The 25,151-nt window shown below is 37.1% G+C and overlaps 1 protein-coding gene across 1 annotated transcript; it reads right to left on the minus strand.

The window, feature by feature from the left end:
* Positions 1-18,756: 18,756 nt before the first annotated feature.
* Positions 18,757-24,810, minus strand: LOC128662347 (transcription factor sox-2-like). Its single transcript, XM_053716149.1, has 2 exons — positions 24,402-24,810; positions 18,757-19,502 (listed from the first exon to the last, which is right to left on the minus strand). The coding sequence occupies exons 1-2, from the start codon at positions 24,806-24,808 to the stop codon at positions 19,328-19,330; spliced, it is 582 nt and encodes a 193-aa protein (XP_053572124.1). The 5' UTR covers positions 24,809-24,810; the 3' UTR covers positions 18,757-19,327.
* Between the last annotated feature and the right edge of the window lie 341 nt (positions 24,811-25,151).

Raw genomic sequence — 25,151 nt, forward strand, 5'->3', positions numbered from 1 at the left:
TGTTATTTTATGTAACCTTTAACAAAAGCTCACTCATCTTCATTATTTGGTTAATATGTAGAGCAACCTTAACAAGTAATCTAAGCTGGGGCCACTGCAAATAATATAAAAATATATATACTGTATACAGTATATCTGTAAAGGTTTAATGCAGTTCATGACCAACAGAGGGCGACCAATTCATGGCAGGTGTTTTTTTTTATTTTTTCATTATAGGAATACTTCATTATTGTATGAGCAATTTTAAGAAGAAAAATATCAAAATTGGAGTACAAGTAGATTAAGGTTTCTTCTGGCAAGCAAAAAAAGCTAATTCTGTAATGTGCTAATGCTGAAAATCAAATAGCAGGGCTTTAGGCAATTCGCAGCATTTTGAAAAGGTTGTAGTTCTTATAACCTCACCCCTGACATTGCAGGGCCTTCCAAAAACCTCACATTAAGAAAAGTATGGGGGAAAAAAAGTTATTTACTCATACACAAACACACACATTCATACATACACACACACATCCAAACTCACAACACACACACACAAACATACGTATACTTACACACTCCCTGACATAGATACAAATATATATATATTTATAATCCACTGAAATAAGTGCACTCCCACGAACAGTAAATTTCAATTTTGCCAGGGTGCTATTGAAAGTTCAAATATCCAAGTTATAAAACAAGCACTCACTGGACTTGATACAGGTGAAATAAAAAGCTCACGGTAGCAATAACCAGACACTTGAAAAGGCTGGTTATTTATTGTGCGCCTGCAAACGAATTTTCCCATTTGCGTGTGTGTGTGCGATTAAATAGCGCTCCACTTGTAATCTAGCCCTAAATTTGACTTTACTGTCACTTTAAGTTCCACATATTAACCTCTTTCTACATATGTTAATGTCCACACTTAACTTTGAGGTCACCCAGCATGCTGAGGATATATATATATATATATATATATATATATATATATTTTTTTTTTTTTTTAACTCATTTTAAACTCCATACCAGACATAATTGCGTAGCCAATTAGCATGTGTATGCAAGAATCCCCACAAGTGGTTAGTATACACTGTTACTAATGGGTATGATATACAAATGGGATATACAATAACATAATATTGGGGGTGGGTGATGGATATTGCTAAATGCATTTATGAAGGTCTCTTGAATGGCGGTCATGGGCTCATAGACTACTCTTTTACACTAATGACAATGTGGAAAAAATAAATACAATATGATTGTGAGTGAAAGGTTGAGGAATTTAAATAATTTAGCTCTGTTTAGACCAGTGATGGCCAAATTCCTAACAAATGGGAATCTGTATTTTAGAAGTTTTAAGGGCTTTAGATCAATATTTTAGAAGCCTCAAGGACTGCAAATAAAAGTTATGGCTACACACAAATAAATATATATTTCCTAAAAATGTCCAGTGGTAAAATGTAAGATTTAGGTCAATTTGCAGGAGGGTACCCTCTATCTCCTGTTCTCCCCTTCAGAGTGCTCTTTTGAGATGAAGCCTCTTTGTTTGCCCATCACCAGAATTCCCCAAATCACACATTTTTAGTTTCACTTTTTCCTGGGGCCAAAAAACTATGGCACAGATTCTTAGTTTTGCTTTCCCCTTAGAGGCCACACAGACTAGTAAAGAGGGCCACATGTGGCCCGTGGGCCCCCAGTTGGCCGTGTCTAGCTTAGACTATGATTTTGAAATAATAGTTTCTTCTGGTCACTGTCAATATTTGCTTAAAAAATGTTAATAAATAAATAACAAATAACTCCCTGAAAGGGATCACAGACTCAGCCAAGCAGCTGATAAATGTTTTGTATTCAAAGTAACTGCAGGGACACTTTTTCAAATGGGTTTGGCTATTTTTTCCACCACCACTGCCACTATTATTATCAGCTATTTGTAGAGCGCAAACCGAGTCCGCAGTAACCACTACCTCTTGATTGCATAGCCTTTGTGCAGACTTGTTGGGCCTATGGTTCTTGTCTGCCATCAAAATCTATGTTTATTTTCTATAGCAAATACTGCAGTATTGAGAAGATCAGTTGGTGGCAGTTTCGACAGGTAAAATCAGCTATTTATCAAGAAAAAGGCCACCCATGAATAGTTGTCCATGTTACTAACCATGCAAAATTAAAAAAGAAAACTGGACACTAACTTTGCATCATGTGAGAGGTAAATACTGTCTATACACCGTGCCAAATGTCCAGCAAATGTATATATTTTTAAAGGGATATTAAACCCACATTTTCTAATTTACTACAATGATCAAATTTCCTTTGTTCTCTTGGTATCTTTATTTGGAATAGCAGGAATGTAAGCTTAGGAGCCGGACCAATTTTGGTTCAGTACTCTGGGTAGAGCTTGCTGATTTGTTGGCTACATTTAAACATTTGGGTTTAATATTCCTTTAACAATTGTATTAAAATGACAATTTGCTATGGTTTAAAATAAAAAAATATTAACAATTATTGCACAATAATGTGTTTCACAACGGCTAAACATATATAAAGGGGGTGGGGTAGTGGTTGTAGTGTGGGCAGGGGATAGGTGGGTTAAGAAGTGGCAAGTAAAATTTTGGCCTGGCTAGTATCTTAGGACTTGTTGTGCCCTAAACAATATATGTTAATGAAAGGAATATTTACCGATCAAGCACTAGCAAAAACAGGAGCATTTTGGACATAATCTCACTGTAACAATGAGGCTCAGACTAACAACATGGATGCAGGAACGGGGGGGGGGGGGATTGGGGGGACAGATAATCCCCATAGGGGAGGGGGCAAAAATGGATATATCCCCCCAGATTGCAGCCTGGGATTGAAAAACATTAAACATATATTAGACTATCAGGACCACCCCTGCCCCAACATTCAGTTACCTATATAAAGGGGTTGATTTATCATGCTGCTGCCGGAATGTAACATTGCACAAGAACGCAATTTTGCCAATCACGCATGGGCAGGAGCTGTCAAAATCTTAGAGGTGGCGAAAGGTTAGGGAAGCAGCGGTTTGATGACCGCTGCTTATTAAATACAGACTGCAGGTTCTCTTGTGAGAACCTGCAGTCATAGGGGGTCGGAAGGCTGGTGAAACCTTTGATAAATCTGCCCAAAAGAATAACACTATATATTACACCTCCTGATACCATAAGAACTCAACTAAATAGGATTAGAGCATGTAATTTTTTGACCATTATGGCCCTTTATGGGTTGCACAAATATTGAATTATATATATATTATATATATTTATTGAAGTGGGATATTTATCAGTAGATATTTATTAAATCATTTTAACTCATATTAGTGTTGTGCTGTGTAATTTTATAAACGGCAGTAGATGTGTGTGTTTATTCACGAGGGATTCATTTTATAATGGCTATATGTGTGTCTGTGTGTATACAAATATGTACCCATAATATAATCAAATTAGTGCAATTAATTTTTTTAACTTGGCATCTTGTCCCAAAGCAGTAAGAGAGGGAGGACTACAAAATAGAACTTCTTGCATATATACTGTAGGGGCACTTACTATACATACTGCTATTACAGTTTATTTCTAAAATACCCATTGCAGCAACCCATAGCATTTTGATTGATACATTGTATCTCATATGCTATTGTAAATATCGATCTAATGCTAGTAGCATCAGCTCTGTGTCCCTGTTAGGAACGTATAGATCAGCTCTGCCTTATTCTCTATAAAGGGCTCGATTTATCAAGCCCTTCTCCTCCCTTGGACTGCAGGTTCTCACAAGAGGACCTGCCGTCAGTATTTAACAAGCAGTGTTCATCAGACCGCTGCTTCTCTACCCTCTTATCTATCTCTTAGATGGAGAATTTAAATCTCCCCGCTCTCGTCTGACCTGGGGAGATTGACAGCTCTTGCACGTGCATGATTGGCTGTGCGCGGGCAGGGGGGTTGCACGCGAGTGCTAAATAACACTCATGTGCAATGTTAAATTTCAGCAGCGTATTGCTGCCCGCCAGAGGAGAGCTGGAGCGGACAGGGGCAAATATGTCCACCCCTGATTGATAAATCAAGCCCAAAGTCTATATAGCATATAAAGTCCAGTTACTTGTGCCCTGGTTTGCCTGCTTCTCTCCATACAATAAGTGTCTCAGGAATTGTCTGTAATATGCTGAAGAATAAATATAGGATGCATATTTCCAGTCAGGGGTTGGTTGGGATTTAATTCCTTATAATAGATCGCCTTACTGCAGCCTCACAGTTCACACACTGGCTTGTTTATAAACTCTGAATTCCATGACCTGTAGGATACTGCTAGTGCTGTCATTTTAGTTTGTCCTGCTCAGCAACATTAAATACATTGCAATTGTGTGATTTTTCTGTAGTTAAATGTTTTTTTTAATGCATAACTACCTTGTTTGTTGCTGTTCCTTTTTATCCACCTCTGTTGAGGCCACTTTGGGACAAATATGTAGCAGGGTTAGGCTTGCGACAACTACAGTATACACTACCAGCTCTTAGAACTAGAAACCTATAATTACCAGATTTAAATTGCAGGGGGAAAAAAGCAAAATAAATTATGAAATTATACTGCAATGTTTTTTACTGCTCATGATTAAGCATTTTATATTACAATCTCACTGTGTTTACTGTCCCTTTTAGTGTGCAGGAATGTGTAATATGATGTCAAATGAATCTTGTTAGAAGGTTTCATAAGTGTAGTAATATCTCTCTTTCTCTCTTGTTATGTCAACATCGGTTTGTTTTTTTCTCTCTCTTTCATATAGAATGTACATACATATGGACACCTGATCTAGAGGTAGCCACGCCCTTCTGGACACACCCGTTAATGCCCCTCCCCCTGCACTCCATCATCTTTCCCCTTGCACTCCATCATCTTCTAGTTCAACTCTTATCTGACCCCAGAGATATTATTGGTCTCCTGGCCTGCCCCCATGAGTGAATAAAATCAGTGTTTTTATTTCTACCTTCAAGAACCCCTAACAGGCCAGTTTTAGCCTGCCTGGAACGGTCAGTTACTCACTCACTGTGAAGGACTGACCTTTACTCAGGTAGGGAAATTCTTAGATTTGAGGACTGACGTTTAAAAGCGGATTTAAAGTTTGTCACAGGAAAAATGCCAGGTAATGTGTATATCACAGTGAAGTAAATTCTTGCACATGCTCAGTAGGAGCTGGTGACTCAAAAAGTGTAAATATAAAAAGACTGTGCACATTTTGTTAATGGAAGTAAATCGGAAAGTTGTTTAAAATTGCATGCTCTATCTGAATCATAAAGGTTTAATTTTGACTTGAGTGTCCCTTTAATGCTTGATTGTATTTATTATTACCCCGGTTAACACATAGTTAAAGGGACAGTCAAGTCCAAAAAAAAAACTTTAATTTTTCAAATAGGGCATGTAATTTTCAACAACTTTCCAATTTACTTTCATCAACAATTTTGCGTTGTTCTCTTGGTATTCTAGTTGAAAGCAAAGCTAAGAAGGTGCATATGGTAATTTCTAAGCCCTTGAAGACTGCCTCTATTTTATTTACTTTTCACAGCAGGGGAGAGCAAGCTCATGTAGGCCATATAGATAGCATTGTGATCACGCCCGTGGCTAGCGGCAGACACTGCACTAATTGGCTAAAATGCAAGTCAATAGATAATAACTAAAAGTCATGTGATTAGGGGCGGTCAGAAGATGCTTAGATACAAGTTAGTCACAGAAATAAAAAGTTTATTAATATAACAGTGTTAGTTTTGCAAAACTGGGGAATGGGTAATAAAGGGATTATCTATCTTTTTAAACAACAAACATTCTGGTGTTGACTGTCCCTTTAAAGTGTTCAGCACATAATTCAGGCATAATTACAATAATAAAGTACTCTGATGCATTAGAGAATTGTATTATTGTGTCAGTATTTCCCTTTAGGAATTGCATAGAGCAAAAGTTTACAGATGGGACACAGTATTAGATTTAACATAACTGATGCTCTGTGATATTACTTGGAGAGAAACAAAAACAAAAAAAACAGCAAAGTTAAAAGAAAAAAATATGACAAATCCTGCAAGAAGCTTTGGAAGAATATACTACATGATTATTATAATAATTACACAACAGTGCGCCAAAGCAAATTGTTTCAGGCTTCTGTTCTAAGTAAGACCACACAAAATACTGATTTTGTATAGAAACTCCATATTAGTTGGGTTTTTTTTTTTACTTTCCATTGCATTATTTTTTTAGTTTACTTCAATAATCATAGTAATTGCTCAGCACTGTATATATTCTAATGCTGCTAGATTGTGCATCTTACTAGACTTAGCTGTAGTTGGCCACTTATCTATACAAATAATTCCTCCTACCCAGAGAACTCTCAGATATCCCACACATTATTGAAAGGTCTTTTTCACTGCCCCAGGGAGGCTGAAGTACATACTGCAGAATGCTAACCCTGCAACATTCGACATAGTTATTTGCTTGGTCAGTGCAGGAGGCGCTCTCTGATGTCTATTTCTAAATGGGAAAGGGGACAATATAAACATACTCAATTATTTATTTTTTTGTTTGTCCCTGAACTGTAAAATAATGGTAGTGTAAGGCAGCCTGTCTCCTATAACGGAATTAAGGGTCTTGCCCCCTAGCTGACATGTAAACTCAGGGTGTGCTTAGTATAGCAACTATGCTTCAAGTTATGGGGAGGGTTTGTACTCACCTTATTTAACATCAGGGAGTAAAAGGGACATTATACACTAGATTTTTCTTTGCATAAATGTTTTGTAGATTATCTATTTATATAGCACACACGGCTTTTTTTTTTTAAATGTATAGTTTTGCTTAATTTTAAATACCATTGTGCTGATTTTCAGACTCCTAACCAAGCCCCAAAGTTTTAGGAGTATACAGATGTCTAACTACTCCAGCTTGCTCTTGTTTGTGTAAAGGATCTTTTCGTATGCAGAGGAAGGGGGAGTGTCTGCTTTCACTGGGTATTCCAGTCAACCTAATCAAAATTGCTTAACTGAGAGTAAGTTTTTAAAAGGTTTTATAATGGATTTTTAGATCAGCATCTGTGCATATTATTCTTTATAGTAGTGTCTATTAAATGCAGTTATTTGAAAATGTGTGTCCCTTTGATGTTCCTGCCTCTTTCTCCTTGGATCCTCTCCTGTGAATTTTCCCTTACCCCCCCCCCCCCCCACCCACCCTCAAGTTGTTGGAGGCAGCTATCGATGATTAACCCTTTAAATGCAACTACGTTCAGATGTAAACAAATTGAAATCACACGATCGTGCATGCAATCACCAGATTTCAATGATGGGATTGGGTCAGGGGGGCGTGCATATGACACTATGACCCCCTCCAGGCCACGATCCAATTCAGGAAGCTCCGTTGGCTTCAGTATAGCCAAACGGCTAGAACGTTCCATGCTGTCCTAACAGAGCTAATACACAGCACAGTTAGGACGGCATGGAACGTCCTAATGTCAGGAAGGGGTTAATGGCTCCCTTAGGGTTGCTGGTTTATCGCTGGATGAGGGGGTAGGGTTTGTTGACCTAATCTTGGTAAGTCTTCGGCTAGTAAGTTTTGCACTCCCACGAGAAGTAATTTGCTGTATAGCTCATTACCTTGGTATAATATAGTTTGGAGTTGCTGTGAGTGTTTCATCGCCTGGTAGCAGGAGGTCATGGCCCAAAATGTTTGTAGTACAGGTTCATTAAGGGTGAGAGTCAGGCTAAAGGGGGTGTCCTGAGGTTGTGCCCATCTGTTGAGTTGGGGGTAGCACATCGCTAGGGTTCTCCAAATTTGCTTCATGGAATTTTGTTAGGGCTACCAGATATTTGACTTTGTAAAAGGCTTAGTAATATATTTTTGTAAAAATTGTTAAATAAATGCAACCAAGGCATGGTCTTATACCCAGCTCAGTGTGTTGTCATTATTGGGGTGGGTAGAGTAAGGTTCGTCATTTTTGTCAGGGGTTGTAGTGTCACAAGTGGTAGACAAAATCACAGTTTAGAAGTGTACTAAACATTTCATTTTTATGCATCCTATTCAAAATGATGCATGTGTAAAAACTACTTTAATGTCCCTTTAATAATGCATAATCCTAAAGCCAAGTGGGAAACAATGTAGACTGTTTACATAGTGAAAAGCATACTCTCTAGATTAGTTTACATAGCAGAAAACATTGAATTGATTGCAGTCACAACTGCTGCTACTTTTGGATTTGCATGACAGAGATCACAATTGTATGTAAGTGACAACTTTAACTTCTTCAGGGTATAACATTTAGAAAAATGATAGCTAGAGACAAATAGATAGCTTACAGTTTGTTGTGCAATAGTAAAGTACCATTAAATACAGTAGAATTGCATAATCAAAAAGTGCATAATAAAAAGACAATGCTATGGCACTTTCTCTGAATTTGAAATGAACAGTGAATTTTTTTTCTGACAAATTTCATAATTTATTTTTATTTGCCTGTCCCCTTTATCATGAGACAGCTAATCACAGACCTGTATACATATAGGCATTGATCTGCACATGCTCATTAGTAGCTGGTGCCTCGGAAAGTTTGCATGTAAAAAAAAGATTGGACTCATTTTGATACTGGAAGTAAAATTGGAAAATCTCTCAAGACTGCATGCTTTATCTGAATCATGAAAGTTTAATTTTGATTCAGATAGAGCATATAATTTTAATCAACTTTCCAATTTACTTCTATTATCTAATTTAATTTGTTTTCTTGATATCCTTTGTTGAAGAAGCAGCAATGCATTACTGGGAGCTATGTAACACATTGAGTGAGTGAATAAAATGGAGCATATATGTGCAGCCACCAATTAGCAGCTCCTGATCCTACCTAGGTATCTACCTAGCAAAGGATATCAAGAGAACAAAAATTAGATAACAGACGTAAATTGGATAATAGTTTCAAATCATATTCTCTATCTGAATCATGAAAGAAAGAAAAAAAAAAAAAAAAAAAAAGGGGTTCGTATCTCTTTAATTAACAAATTATGAAGCTGAGAAGCCAAAATTTATTGACAAATCATTGAAGTTATTGAACGGCTGCATGAGTGGCATTTTTAGAGCTTCATTAGGGGTCATGTTCAGCAATATAGGATGAGAAAGCCAAGTTATTACTTGGGTATAAAAGCAACATGGAGTTGTTGTGGGGGTTTACATGAGCATAGTGATGAATAACAACTGAAAATAATATACTTTTGAGAGACAACTAAAATAAGTAGTATGGAGGTGAGATTGTGGTTGGGGAGTCAGAGAATCACAGAATAAAGTGTTTGATTGACTGAGTCTCAGTCAAATATTGAGAGAAAGCTATATGAAATTCTATATGCCAGTTGCCCAGGTTAAGGGTGTGTTGGAAAACCACTGGAAGGTGATATAAGAACAAAAGGAAGAGCTAAGAGGACAGATAATGACACAACAAGGTTTCCCATGTATTCTTTATACATAATTAAGGACAAGTGTCAGCTGTTAGACTAGGGGTTTTATTAGCAGATACATCCAGTTAAATGTTCAGTATTCAGAACAAGACAAATCTTACAATAACATTTGTATAGGGCCAACTGAAAGGCCAGCTTTATAGTTGGACCAGGTGGGACCATGGGACCCAGGTAGCATTTGACAGGGATGGCACACGCACAAATAGGCTATAGCTTTTTTGTTTTTTCTTTAAGAGAAATCTCTCTCATATGGTGTCCATTTACTGGGTTGCAATATGCTCTCTTGAAAGACCTTAGTCTACTGAACTTTAATCACTGAGGCTGCGAACTATGGTTGGATTTAGATTGTAGTGGGCAGAGTTAGGGGCTTTGTTTTATTTTTTGACCCAGGTAGTACATCTTGAGGCAGTCCTGGTCGAATGTTTCAAAGTGATAAGATGAGAAGCACTGAGGTTTAACTTACATATGTCTGCACAGTTATACCTAAGGTCATGCATAATATAAATAAAGGATATTGCGTTCTTATAGTCTCTTATGTCAACACTCTTCCTTCCTTCTGAAATTGAAGATTGTACTCTCTGTGACCTATAAAGGACATTATTATCATTTGTATAGCACTGACAAATGCCATAGTGTTGGGTAGAGACAATTACAAAGATTTTTTATACGATACAAACACATAACAGACCAAACTAATCTAGTACAGGAGAAGGGCCTTGCTCCGAAGAGCTTACAGTCTATAGGTTGAGGATGTAGAGACATACGGATTTGTGCTAGCTTGTCACGTGGATTGTAGTTGCAACAGTAAGTCAAGGCAGCACAAGATTTATTTTAGATAGGCTAAAAAACAGAGGAGGGATGGTAAAGCCTATCTGGGAAAAAAAGGAGTAGAGAGACGTAGGTCAGGGGTTGATCGAAGACAACTGATCATCACAAATGCGGAAGAAGGTGAAAAATCCAGATCTTACTGGGCAGAGAAATAGTGGCGTAGCCAACTAGAAAAGTGTGTACATAATAGCACTCATCACCATCATTACCACTGTCAGAGTAAGTCAAATTGTTTCTTATTTAGAAAGAAAAAATATCAAATGTGACAAAATTAGATCTCTTTAATATGGGAGAACATTACAATAAAAAAAAAAAAAAACTTTATTAGTTATTACAATTGGGAAAAACACAAATAAAATCAGTGTGAGAACAAGATGATTAGCACAGGATTATTTTTGCACTGTACTGTGTATAAGTTGAAAATGGGCAAAATATAGGTAATATTCTTGTGCATATATAATGACCTCTAAATAAATGGTTATTATGCAAAAAAAAAAAGGGGGGGAGGGGATTAATTTAACAATCCGATTGCAAGTAGGTTATATAGTTAAATAAACACTGCTGGCACATCACATAAAAATCCCTCTCACAGAGCCTATCAATAGTTGGTGGTACTGGGTATAAATGTGTACACTTCACATGCAGTCACTCTCCAAATTGTTAATAATTTAACTGTACTATTCCTGTGTAAAAGTAGCAATGTAATACTGGCTACTATTAGATAAGCACTAAGTAACTGTTACCATTGCGTATTTAATCGTTATAACTTCTACGGAATAAGCAGTTTTGCTATGAGATATATATATATATATATATATATATATATATATTTATGAAGATGTGTGACTACACTGTCAGAACAAAATGTGCAAAAATTGTACCTTTAGGGGTACAACAGCTTGTCACTGGGGCAGTACCCTCAAAGGTACACCCGCTGTACCCTTTAACATGGGTACAAATTGGTACCCTTGCAGATTGTACCTTTCAAAAGGCAAATATGTACCTTTGGTGACTAGATTGAACCTCAGTGCTATGGTACCATATTGTACTCTTAAAAATGGTGCAAATCTGGCCTTTTAAGGGAACTGCCCCAGTGACAAGCCCTTTGTACCTCATGATGGCAAATTTGTACTAAACACAGCATATTACAAATGCTGTTCCTTTAAATTTATTATATAACATTCAAATAAGCATTCATTTAATGTGTACTTTTGCAGACAGTATTACAATAGCCATGCTGCAGTTTTTAAAAAAAGTATGCATATTGTAGCCATATAGCAAATCCAAAGACTGCTACAAAACCACCTGAAAGAACCAGGCTAAACAACCAGTTCCAAAAAGAGCTACTCAACATGATTTATATCACTCTGTACTAGACTCTAAAAACACCCCATTTAATTTAGGATGATATGCCACATAAAACATAAATATATAGAAAACAACATAACAAAATATAACTAATGAAAGAAGGGGGATTCGGGGGGGAGGGATAAACGATAAAACTCACAACCATACATTGAATTGTCACTCTATGCAAATGAGTCTATTTCCCCAGTACACATTTTGGTGATGAACCTGCAACCAATAGATGGAGCTGTGTTACACATGCCAAGGAACTTTCAACCAACAGATGGCGCTATGGCGTGTTACACAATGTCAATGTATGTGACTGGGGAACGGCTACAATTTTATTTTATTTTTTTAAAAACTGGTTCTTAAACAGCTCATTTATTTTATAGAGTTTAAAACAAAAAAATGTCTTTGTAATTTTAGTTAATACATTTGCTTTATGTTTAAGAGTTAACATCTTGATGCTCTAAATATAAACATTAAAATGTTAAGTGCTTGTTTGCTATTTAGAACCAGCAACACAGTATCATTGAAAATATGGGTTATTAAGTATTTTTTTTTGCTTTACCCGCTTCTAGCATATTACCAACATTGATTGAACATAATTATTTTGCTGTACAACATGTATGCTGCATTCATTTTGGGTGACTGCCAGTTATGTGAATATGAATAAGTGAGCTGTAAAAATGATATGGACTTGCAGGGTTTGGCAGCCTTGAACCACCCATCCCCCTCAACCTTTTAGTCACACAAGTGATTGTACCTTTTTGGGGGGATTAAATGGTACAGACATGGACCCTTTGACAGTTGGAAACATATTTGTACCTTATTTACCACTAAATGGTACATATTAGTTCCTTAAGGTGTAATTATGATCCATTGGGGGTACAACCACCTTTTTTCTGACAGTGTACAGTGTGAATTTCTGGTTAGTGTATAGAGAGGAAAATAAATAAACTAATGTCCCTGATGTTTGAGTAGTTTTATTAGAACAGAGACTGATTGAATACCCACATAGATATTAAGATGCGTATTAGCCCACAACAAAGTATGATACTTGTGCTATCTAAATTGTTCCACAAATTTAAAAAAAAAAAAAAAAAATGGCCTTTGAAAAAGCATTAATTTGCTAAGCATGTCAGGGAGCTAGCCATAGGGTTTGGGATCCTCTTTTTTTAATATGTGGAACAATTTAGATAGCACAAGTATCATACTTTGTCGTGGGCTAATATGCATCTTAATATCTAAAGTGGGTATTCGATCAGTCTCTGTTCTAATAACATAATCTAACCGTTCTACTGGCGTGCTTGCTAATAATATGGCTTTATATTTTAGCCACCTAGAATATGCAATGAGAAACAGTAGAATATTATATTGACCGATCTAATCTATAAACCACCGTTTGTTACGGTTAGCGTATAATATAATGGGTCTATTACAGACTTAACATCTATAAATATGCTGCTGTACAAATAATGGCATTTTGTCGCTTGTAAAACTACTCAAACATCAGAGACATTAGAGTTGATGTGTTTTCCTCTCTATCCACTAACCAGAAATTCACACTGTAGTCACTATATATATATATATATATATCTATCATAGCTATACCACTTATTCTGTAGTAGTGGTAACAGTTACTTAATACTGCTTATCTAATAGTAGCCAGTATTACATTGCTACTTTTACACATGAATAGAATGGTTAAAGGGACAGTAAACACCCCATATAAAATCACTTTATTTTAAATATATTACATTGCTGAGAACTCTTTTTATTTTCAATTCGCATCCTCTATTAGTAGTGTGTCCCAGCTACATTTTCAAAGTACAATCCAGACCGTTAGTTATGGCCCCCAAACTCAGCCCCTATGTATGAATCAAGTTTACCTGTTCTATCAATGCCCCTCTTAGATGCGACTCGCAAATCAGTTATTACTTCAGTTCACATACTGTTGCGCTTGCGTCATCGTTTCTAAGCCCACGTCGACTGCTGCATTTGCGCATGCGCAACCTCCAGGGGGAACTAATATTCCGGAACCATACATTTACAATGTATTTGTGAACGACAGTGGCAGTTACGTTGAGTTGTTATCTTCACTGCGTAATGACATATTGCCACAGATAGTGAGCGAGCAGCAATTTTGAAAATGAAATATACACAGGGGTGAAGAAGGTAAAGGGAGGAGTTGTTTAGGGGCCATTTTTGAAGGAGAAATAGAGATATGAACGGTAACGATTATGAGAGTTGATGATGGAATTCACTAATGGGGGTATCTATGTGTACATTGTATAATAGCTTATATCGTTTGATCCAAAATAGACTTGTAAGTGCTACTTACTGTCCCTTTAAATATAGAGCAAAATGATTAATAATATGGAGACTGACTACACATTTATACCCAGTACCAACAACTATTGATAAGCTCTGTGAAAGGGATGTGCCAGCAGTGTTTATTTAACTATACTATATATACTTGCATTCGGATTGTTAGATTAATCCCCCTTTTTTGCATAATAACCATTTATTAAGAGGTCATTATATATGCACAAGTATATTACCTATATTTTGCCCATTTTCAACTTTTACACAGTACAGCACAAAAATAATCCTGTGCTAATCATCTTGTTCTCACACTGATTTTATTTGTGTTTTTCCCAATTTTAATCATAACTAATAAAGTTTTGTTTTTATTGTAATGTACTCCCATATTAAAAGGGATCTAATTTTGTCACATTTGATATTTTTTGTTTCTAAATAAGAAACAATTTGACTTACTCTGACAGTGGTAATGATGGTGATGAGTGCTATTACGTACACACTTTTGTAGTTGGCTACGCCACTATTTCTCTGCATACATATCTCGTGTACAGCACCCTGCTTCCCCCCCCGATCTTACTGTTGTACTTTCACAAGAAAGAATCTGGCTCTGATAAGAGCTGAATGCCATGAGCGCCCGCCTTTGTCCGCATTTAGATCCTCACAAATTATCTGAATGCACATGCCTAGAAAATAGCAAGGCTAAAGGAATGACCCATCCTCTTCAAGCAACCCTTCACCTATGTCTCTCCACATGCCTACCATTTTCATTCAGAAGTCCCTGTGCCTTTATTAGCTATTTAGTATAGGTGCAATATTGAATTTGGCTTCAGCATATAATATAAAATTTACTGTGAGCTTGACTACATTTAATAACCAATTTCTCTATAGGTTTTGAGATAGTTTGATGGACTGAAAATATACTCTCTCAAACATTTGGTGTTTATAGGGGAAAAAAACCTCAGATACAAAATCAATTGTGAGTTTAAATTCATTGTTAATATTTCATGCATCCAAAACTAATCATGTTATTTTTAATTTAATGTGTCACTGATTTTTTTTTTTTTGTACTTTTTAAAGGCTTGTGAGCAGTGTTCACTCTAAGGCCACATTTTGTGAGTGGCCCAGCAGTAAGACTAGATTGGCCTACCAGGAGATTTCCCGGTGGGCCGCAGCATTTGGGGCTGGTCAGATACAATTTAAGCAGGTGGTGCTTCTGTTGAGGCAATTCAGTTGTATCACCTCTTTTTTTCTCCTCAGAGCTATATGTATAAAAAGGTCACAAGTATTTCCTAGACCATGTACCATTTTAGTAGCTAGCCTTTGAATGATTTCTAGTGTCTAATCAAGTCATGTTGTGAGACAGAGTGACACACTTTGAATTTCCGTATCAATTTAAACTATTGTTAATTATTTTCAAACTGCGAAAAGGAGTCATGGATGAAATTGTATTGTATAGTTCCCATAACAACAACCTGCTAATTTTTATTTATTTCTTTTACTTCATACTAATATAATTTAATTCTGAAACAAATATTGTGGAAAGCCATATCCAAGTAAACTCCTTAAGAAAAAAATTGGGCATGTGAATTCTACGGACTCAACGGAAAATAGGGCTGGTCTTCAGATTTTTCCATGGCTGCTTTTTATTCCCAATCCCACTCGGGCCAGCAGTGAAACTGTTAAATTGGGAACCGCACCTTGCAGTTAGCAAACACTACACAATGGAGACCGCAAGGTATGGTTCTCTTATTAACTGTTTAACTGCTGGGCCCATCACAAAATGTGGTCTTAGAAGGAATACTGCTTTTGAGACGTATCTATTTACCAACAGAGTTGTGTGTGCGCGTTTACCTTAAAGTGACAGCGAGTCAAAATTAAATTTTCATGATTCAGATAGGCCATGCAATTTTAAACAACTTTCCAAGTTACTTTTATCATTAAATTTGCTTTGTTCCCATGGTATTCCTTGTTGAAGTGATACAGAGGTAGGCATCTGGAGCATTACATGACAATAGTGCTGCCATCTAGTACTCTTGCAAATGGATAACATTCTTGCAAAACTGCTGCCATATAGCGTTCGAGACACATTCATGCTCCTAAACTTACTTTTCAACAAAGGATACTAAAGAAAATGTGATATTAGAAGGAAATTATAAAGTTTTTTTCTCATTAGAAATGGACAGTCTACACCAGAATTGATATGGTTTAAAAATATAAATAATCCCTTTATTACCCAACAGTTATATTAACCTTTTAACGCCGTTATGCCGTTCTATTCCGTCATATTTACACTGGGCTTTAAAGCCGTTATGACGGAATAGAACGTCATATCAAACGGCTGTCCTGAAGCCTTCTGCGCTTCAAGGACTTGATCGCGGTCTGGAGGGCGTTCCTAGGGTTGTAGGGACGCCCCCCAGATGCGATCCAATAATTGAAATCTCGCGATCGTATGCACGATCGCGTAGTTTCAATTTGTCTACATCGGAACAGGTGTTCCGATGTAGACACTTTAACCCTGTCACGAAAGGGTTAATACACTTTTTACCTCTGATTACCTTGTATCTAAGCCTCTACAGACTGCCCCCTTATCTCAGTTCTTTTGACAGACTTGCATTTAGCCAATCAGTGATGTCTCCTAGGTAACTCCACTAGCGTGAGCACAATGTTATCTATATGGCACACATGAACCAACACCCTCTAGCTGTGAAAAATATATATGACCAAATTAATTCAGATAAGAGGGGGCCTTCACGGGCTAAGAAATTAGCATATGAGCCACCTTGATTTAGCTTTGAACTAAAAAAACAAAAAGAACAAAGCAAAAATTGATTATAAAAGTACACTGGAAAGTCGTTTAAAATTACATGCCCCATCTGAATCATGAAAGTTTATTTTTTAATAGACTGCCTCAAGCTGATGAGAATTAAAGGGACAATCTCCTTACCCATGGAGAATGCACAAGATCCACAATGCCTATTTCCGCAGATATTTAAATATAAGGCATTCAAAAGGATCAAATGAATGCATTACAGGCAATATATAGGACATTATCATTTAAATGGGACCTTAAACACTATAAACATTAGCCTAATATTGAGTTTACCCCCACCTCCCTCTGATTATGGGTGCCACCATGTTGAAATCTGGTTTTCACTGCATTCCAGTGCTGATGTGTTTGCACATACTACCCCTTCAGATACCTGTAGTGAAACCTAGATTTCAAAATGGTGACAGCCATAATCAGAGGGAGGAGAATTTAGTTGTTGTTTAAAGGGACATGAAACCCAAATTTTGTCTCATGATTTAGAAAAAGCATGTAATTTTAAACAACTTTCTAATTTCCATCTATTATCTAGTTTGCTTCATTCTCTTGATATCCTATGCTGAAAAGCATATCTAGATAGGTTCAGTAGCTGCTGATTGGTGGCTGCACACAGATGCCTTGTGTGATTGGCTCACCCATCTGCAATGCTATTTCTTCAACAAAGGATATCTAAAGAATGAAGCAAATTAGATAATAGAAGTAAATTGGAATATTGCTTAAAATTGTATTCTCTATCTGAATCATGAAAGAAAAAAAAATTTAGGTTTAGTCCATTTAAAAGGGGACACTCAAGTCAAAATTAAACTTTCATTATTCAGATAGAGCATGCAATTTTAAACAACTTTGCACTTTTTTAAATGGAAGAAAATTGGAAAGTCTTTTGATATTTCAACTTTTGAAGTCACAAGCCGTATTCTCAATATTAATGGGAACCACAATGTTGTAACCTAGTCTTCCTTTCTCTATGTTATCTCCTCTGCTGAGGTCAGTAACAGTTATATAAATGTTATTTGTAAACGCTTCTTTTTCTTTGCGTAATAGAACATGTTTGAGTACAACTAGAACTGAAGGTGCACAGTATCCCGTTATACCCACAGGTATATTCTAGCAACTTTGCATTATAATTTTTTGTTCAACAAGAAATTCTATTACACATGAGGTGTCAGAGCATTGCAAGTAGAATAAAAAGCATTTAGTGTAAATGGAATAAGAAAGAAAAACCTGTTCCTCTGCCTAAAGCAGATCAGGAAATCTGTTTCCGCATAGAATTATTCAGCAAAACATGCATCTCCTAACATGCAAGTGACACTTTGTTTCCTTTTTAATGGAAAGCATGTTTCATTTGATTAAATATAAATACACACACAAAGGGGGTTAAAAGTAGACATGTGCAATTCAGCTCGGAAATTTGGAGATTCGGATCGAACCGAATTAAAATACTGCTGAATTTACTGAATAAATCCGAATTAGTTCGGATTTATTCGGTAAATTCGGATGGACATGGATTACACTAGTATTGTACAGTATATTAGGTTATATCACTCTGCTATGGGTTACACCTAATATACAGTACGTAATACTAGTCTAATACACAGCACACATACCAAAATTCCGAACCGAACCCAGCACAAATTCATTCGAAGTTTTCCGAATTCGAATCGATCCGAAAACCTCCGAATCGATCGGAATTTTTCGATCATGCACATATCTAGTTAAAAGAATTACGGACTTTATCATTTTACCCACCACTAGTAGTTAACAGCAGGAATAGAAAAGAAAAACAAACAAACAATATTTTTTAAAATTTTGAATTTTAAAGGGTTTTAATATATTAAAAAAAAAATTAAATCAAAATACACTATAAAAATATTCTATATTTGATAAAAAAAAAAAAAAAAAAAAAAAAAAAAGGAGAATACAGAACAGTGCATGAGACATAAAAAAAAATTAACTAGTTTAAAACTGCAGATATTCTAGAAAACCCTTAAACCAATATTTTGACATTAAAAAACCAAATATACATTCTAACGAAACAGTAGAAAATTCCTATAAAAATATATAATACATACAGCAGCCTTCACAATAAGGCCTCTTTTTATAAACCTCTAAGACTTCAGGTAGGAAAACCCATTAAGTTGATTATTATATTATAAGGTAAGAAGATTTTCACAAATGAGAAACTTCTATTCAGCACCCTATAAGAAATCTTCCGGCACTCCTTAAGTTGGCATCCTATAGTAAACGTCCTTGGGGTATTTTAAAACTAAGATCCTACACATTTCCTAAAGGATTTGTTGGGGATCTGGAGGTATATATTAGCTAGCATTTATAGCAGTCATGATAACAAATCTCCATAAAAATAAGATTTGGAATCATTTTAAATCCAGTGTTGGCAACACACTCTCGTTCTGTAATTGTAAATGATGCTAGATCCTTTAGCTCCGCATCTGAACTTTCAATGCACATTGCACCTGTTAGATCTTGGGGTGCAGTGCATTATGGGCCATTTAGATGTCTTTTTGCAATGCATTTTGGATCCTGTAGTTTTTTTTTCACTTTCTTACAGATCAATTAATGAACCACTGCTCTCCACTTCTAACATCTGGTAATGAACCTGAGGGTGAAACCCTCTACGTTCGCCCAAATCTGGTAGCCCAAAGCCATAGAGAGCGGCCATATCACTAATGGGAGGAAGAATTGATTCTGTTTTTGGTGGATCCATGTAGGACAAAAAGCTGCAGAAAAAAAAAAAAATGCATTCAAAGTCATTTTATGAAAAGGATAGGGGAGAGAAAATAAATATTATAGGTTTTAAACACTTGCATTCTATTATTTAAAAAAGGGACATGAAACCCAATATTCTTCTTTCATGATTCAGATAGAGAATAGAATTTTAAACAACATTCCAATTTACTCCTATTAGAAATGCACATAGGTGAGCCAATCACAAAAGACATCTATGTTAAGCCACCAATCAGCAGCTACTGAGCCCATTTAGATATGCTTTTCAACAAATGAGAAAGAATAAAGCAAATTAGATAAGTAAATTGGAAAGTTGTTTACAATTTTATTCTCTTTCCACATCATGAAATTTAAAAAAAAAAAAAAAAAGTGTTTCATGTCCTTTTAAGAAGCTTGAGCCTTGCTGGTGTAATTCAGAATGATATTGCAGATGCACCACAGTGAAGGATACATTACTTGTATGCATACATACATACACTTTATTTTTTTATTTGTGTGTGAGGATGACATTGGAGCAGGTGGTCACGTTAAATGGAAGGTTGGCCATATAAGCAAAACTATATACATTTGCAAGAGGCAAAGAGAGTTAAAAGCATGTTAAGGGCATCGGATGTACTACTGATTACAATCTATGCATAGTGAGATGCTAGCAAGTGGCTGTAAATCCTGCAGGACAGGTTTGGGAGAGGAATAGGAATTGTGAAAAACCCTGCTGTGCAGGAGAAAGAGGCCCTCTGTATTACCCAGTAGGGGACATGCAATGAGGGACCTAGAGACTCCATATAGACAATGGGGGGTTTAGCGTTTGAGAAGCCAGTAGTGTCTGCATAAGCAGAATATAGGGGTAAGAACCATTGATATGTGTGGTAGGAGAAAGAATGCGCAAATTAGTATTATGCAGGGCAGCTGTAGGGTGTTGTGCTGCACACAGCAGTGGTCTGAGGAATAGAGATCTATAACAAATCTGAAAAAGGAAAATCAAAGCAGAAACTTTAAAGGTAGAGGAGGGTGGAAAAAAAAAAATCTTGCTTCAGCTAAACTAGGAGTTTTCAGGGGAAAAAGAAATAACAACTATGTAATATATGGGGTAATAAAAGAAGTATACTACTGGGTAAACAAATATCAGTAGCAGGATAAAGAAGAGAGATACTCTAATAGTATGCAGGAAACATTTTAAAAGGGGTGTGTATATATATATATATAAATAAATAAATAAAAGGTTGGAGCAAATGCATGCATTAAATAAGGACCAAACCATTAGCATGTAGGTTACAGAGTGGGGGGCGGGCACTAGTAGTAAGTGTAATAGTGTGTGGAACAAAAGGAGTAGAGTGAACAGCAAATAATCTTGCCCCAAGATGGTAGCATAAAAAAAATGTATTTGGAAAAAGCAAAAGGATTGGAGGAAATGCATGGGTTAAACGAGGGCCAGACCATTAGCATATAGGTTACAGGGGTAAAAAGTGTGAGGGATAAGAAAAGAAAAAAAAAACAGTTAGAGCAATTGCACGCGTTAAATGAGTGAGAGATCATTTGCATGTAGGCTAGGGTTGCAGTATCAGGAAGTTTAAAGTGATATACAACCTCAATGCTTTCCTTCATGATTCAGATAGAGCATACAATTTTAAACAACATTCCAATTTACTTCTATTATCTAATTTACTAAGTGCTCTTAAATTCCTTTGTTGAAAAGCATACCTAGGAGCTGGGAGCTAGCTGTTGATTGGTGGCTGCCCAAATATGTCTTGTCATTGGTTTACCATTGTGTTCAGCTAGCTCTCAGCAGTGCATTGAACCTCGTTCTACAAAGGATACCAAAAGAATGAAGCAAATTTGATAATCTAAGTAAATTATGCCTGCTTGAAGAATCATGAATGAAAAATTTGGGGTTTCATGTCCCTTTAATAGAATGTTGAAAAAAATTAAGGGATGGTATAAACTGCTAATAACCCCCCCCCCCCCCCCACCTCCAACCCTTCTTTTAAGGATGGAAATTCTTAACCTCACAAATTTCTGATGACAGTTACTACAATTCAGCATGTTTACTGGAGAAGACACCATTTTGGAGTCAAGTAATTTGACAACTCACAAGAGTGTCTCCCTATGGGACTTTGAAGCATCAGATTGTAGGCCCATGGTGACAGCTGACAAAGAGATGGTACAATGGTGACATTCTTTTTTCCGTTATGGAAAGAAGCAAACAAGATGAAGTGTACAAAACTAGAGTGTAGTGTGTGATGAAGAGTGCTAATGTGCCTGTATAAGTCAGGAACAAGTGAAAAACAGGTGTAAATTGTGTGTGGCAGGGGAGTGGGCAATATTAGCACATGGGACAGGATTAATAAAAGTAAAAGCTAATAAGTAGTGTGCATGTGGAGCATTAGTGAGTAAAGAGTGTTCCTTTCTGTAAAAAAATAAATAAAAAAAAAAAGAAAAAAAAAAAAAAGTGCTTTGTCCCACGCTCCCTAGGTTTTCAAAATGCCTGACCAAGCACAAGGCGCTAGCGACACACTGGCAAAATTATCCGATTGGTTGTGCATCCTGTCCCTCAGAGACATGGGCCAAACAGATTATGCAATAACGGCCAAGGGCAGATATAAGAACAGAGCTCTCTGGAGCACGAGAGCCTCAGGCGCCGCAACCGCCTCTGGGAACCTAATCATGCCCCCCTCCCCATGTGCTTTTGCAGGTTCTTGGACAGAATGTATGTGCAACGAATAATAATCTGAAAAACTAATGACCGCCGGATAACAGTCAGAACCTTTAAAAGCACATTGTGGGACCCATGGTTAGGTTCCCAGAGGCCAGCGGTTGTGGTGTCCAAGGCTCTGATTAGAGCAGAGAGCTCTGGAGCGTATCTGCCCTTGGCCGTTATTGCATTATCTGATTGGTCCGTGAAGCACAACCAATCGGAGAATGTTGCCAGTGTGTCTAGCGCCTAGTGACCAAGCTAGTTGATTTGCAGCTTACAGAATTTGCTTTTTGGCATCATTAGGGACTAGGGAGTGTGGGACAAACAGATTTCTAACAAAACCAAGAGTTGTTTATGTCCTTTTTATATTATATGGGGCAGAGACATAAACAACTATGTTTATTTTGCAATTGGACAAAAATAGACACCTGCCTGTAGGCACCTTTACTGGGAAGAGTTACTGCAAGATTGTTCAAGAGATATAATCCACCTCTTTTTTTCTCCCCTCACATTGTGTGTGCTACAAACCTCCTGGCTACCAAGCAGAGCTAATAACAGGCTGCAGCTGGCAGTTTACAGCTTTGTTTTGTAGTGATGCATCACTCAGCACAAGTGGGGACAAAATGCATGGATTGTTGCTTAGTAACTTCTGCCTGTGGGTGCTACAGATAAAAAAAAAAATACAGACCAAAAAGGGGGTATATGTATGGAAAGAGACAAGTGGGGACATCAGTAAGGTAGCAGGCTTGTGAAAAGCAGAACATTATACCAATAAAAATAATCCTGACACATAATAAAACAAATAAACCAGCAGTTTTTGTTTTTAGACTAACTGTGTTTGTAATGGGGAAATTAATTAAGGTAGCAGAAATGAGGGATTTTAACTAGCAGCAAGTGAGGCAGCACAAGTGGGTGGGCAGTGTAGTTACAGGCAAGGGACCAAATCTATAGATTGAGGTAAAAACAAAAAACATCCTGGCAAACTACTGTGTAAAGTAAACATGAAAGTGAAGCAAGAGAGGAGATGCAAACATGAAGTGTAAAAGCAAAATGTGGTCTCACAAGGCAAATCATGCATCTGTATGGTACAGTAGTGAGATTAGAGTGGGTGGGCCCTCAACAGGTTAGCAAGGGCCAAACAAGCAGAGCAATAAAAAGATATAGGAATAAGGGAATGCTGATGATACAAAGCAGGCTTGTCCAACCTGAGGCCCACCCACAGTACAGCCCTGAATAGGTCTCTTAACTAGTAGGGAACAATTATTAAATGAATAATGTTATTCAAGCAGTAACTATACAATCATCTAGCTGCAGTAGACACAGATAAAAGGGATAGAAATGTGCCTGAGTGCATTTAAAAAAAAAAACAATTGAAATTAAGCCTTTTTGCAATACACTTTCATCAGCAAACGCACATATCCTGTGAGGGCCCAGGCACCAGTAGTCAAACACTACACCTTCTCAGAGAGCTGGTTGTGTATTGCTTAAAAAGCCATTGCTGACTCTGAGAAGGTGTAGTGTAGTGTTTGAATACTGGTGCATGGACTTCACAGGATATGTGCGTATGCTGCAGGGAAAAATAACTAATAACTTTTACTAGAAGCGTTTTTGCTATATTGCAAAAAAAATTTCTATTTTTAATTGAAATGCACATTTTATTTTTGACTTTTCTATCCATTTAAAGACTTTGTATGTGTTTCTGAATTGTGCAGTAACTGAGGTAAATGGCTGCCCAGTTAAGCAATAGCTCACCTGCCCTTGGTGTAAAAAATAAGTTTGCTCCTAGTGAAAATATTGGATAGAAATGGGTAAAATGTATATAGTTGGCTAATTCCTAAAGCTGAATTTGAAAGCAATGTTCACAATATATAGCTACTTAAGATATATTGAGTAGTATATTTGTATCTAGTGTAGAGAAACTGAAATTCAAAGAGCTAATTCTATTTGTAATACGTTCAATGTTGTGCATTTGTCAGGTGAGAAAATAAAACAAGAACAACTTGTATGAAATCACATGGTGCATCTTTTTTTCCCCACCAGCTGATACTGAATTATATCTAAGAAATAAATAACGCACAGATTGTACTAACTTCAAATACCTCTGCTGGGAGAGTGATACAAGAAACAGCTATTACATTATCTGATAGGCACTGCCATATTAGACTGTGTGTGAGAGAAAGTTTTTGGGGTTCCCACTCACCCATAAGTGTCTTGGTAGCCATTACTATGATATCCTTGGTGCTGCACCACTGGTCCAGGTGGGGTGGGGGTTACAGGAGCATGAGAAGGTGTCTCTTGCATTTTATTTGGGGTTTGCTGCTTGCTGACTGACTTTTCTTTCTTTTTCTTTCGGGGTGCGTATTTGTATCCTGGGTGATCGAGTGCATGCTGGGTTCGAAGTCTTCTGGCTTCTTCTCGAAAGGGTCTCCGCTCTTCCTCTCCCAAACCCCTCCAAACTTCCCCCAACCTCCTGCTTATCTCAGAGTTATGCATCTTGGGGTGCAGTGCAGATACTCGCTTCCTCTCATTGCTGGACCACACCATGAAAGCATTCATTGGGCGCTTTACTGTTGGGGGTGATGTACGGGCATCCTGGGAGGGATCCATGCTACAGGTGTGCTGTGCCTTTAAAATGGGTTTTTTTTTTCCTCCCTCTCTCTTACTTCTCTGTGATTTCTCTCTTTCCCTCCCTCCCCCTGTATGTGTGTGTGTTTCTGAGGTGTGAAATGTGTCTTTCCACCCCCAGTCCTTTAAGCCACATCCTCCCCCACAGAAGCTGTGTAACCAATCAAAGCCTGAAGTGCACATTGAACTCAGCCCCTTTTGCTAGGAGAATGTTAACCCTTAGCCTGCTGGTCAGTGACATCATAGCTGGGTAGCATACTCTTTGGAGCCAGAAAATCTCTATAATCAACTTTTTACAGTGAAAACACTGACCATAAAAACCTTT

This window comes from Bombina bombina, chromosome 6 (assembly GCF_027579735.1).
Source record: "Bombina bombina isolate aBomBom1 chromosome 6, aBomBom1.pri, whole genome shotgun sequence".
In the NCBI taxonomy this organism is placed as follows: domain Eukaryota; kingdom Metazoa; phylum Chordata; class Amphibia; order Anura; family Bombinatoridae; genus Bombina; species Bombina bombina.

Coding starts and splice junctions, on each gene's coding strand:
- LOC128662347 (XM_053716149.1), bottom strand. CDS start 24,808: ATGGATCCCTCCCAGGATGCCCGTACATCACCCCCAACAGTAAAGCGC. Junction 19,503..24,401: donor GGCTACCAAGACACTTATGG/GTGAGTGGGAAC, acceptor TTTTTTCTGCAG/CTTTTTGTCCTACATGGATC.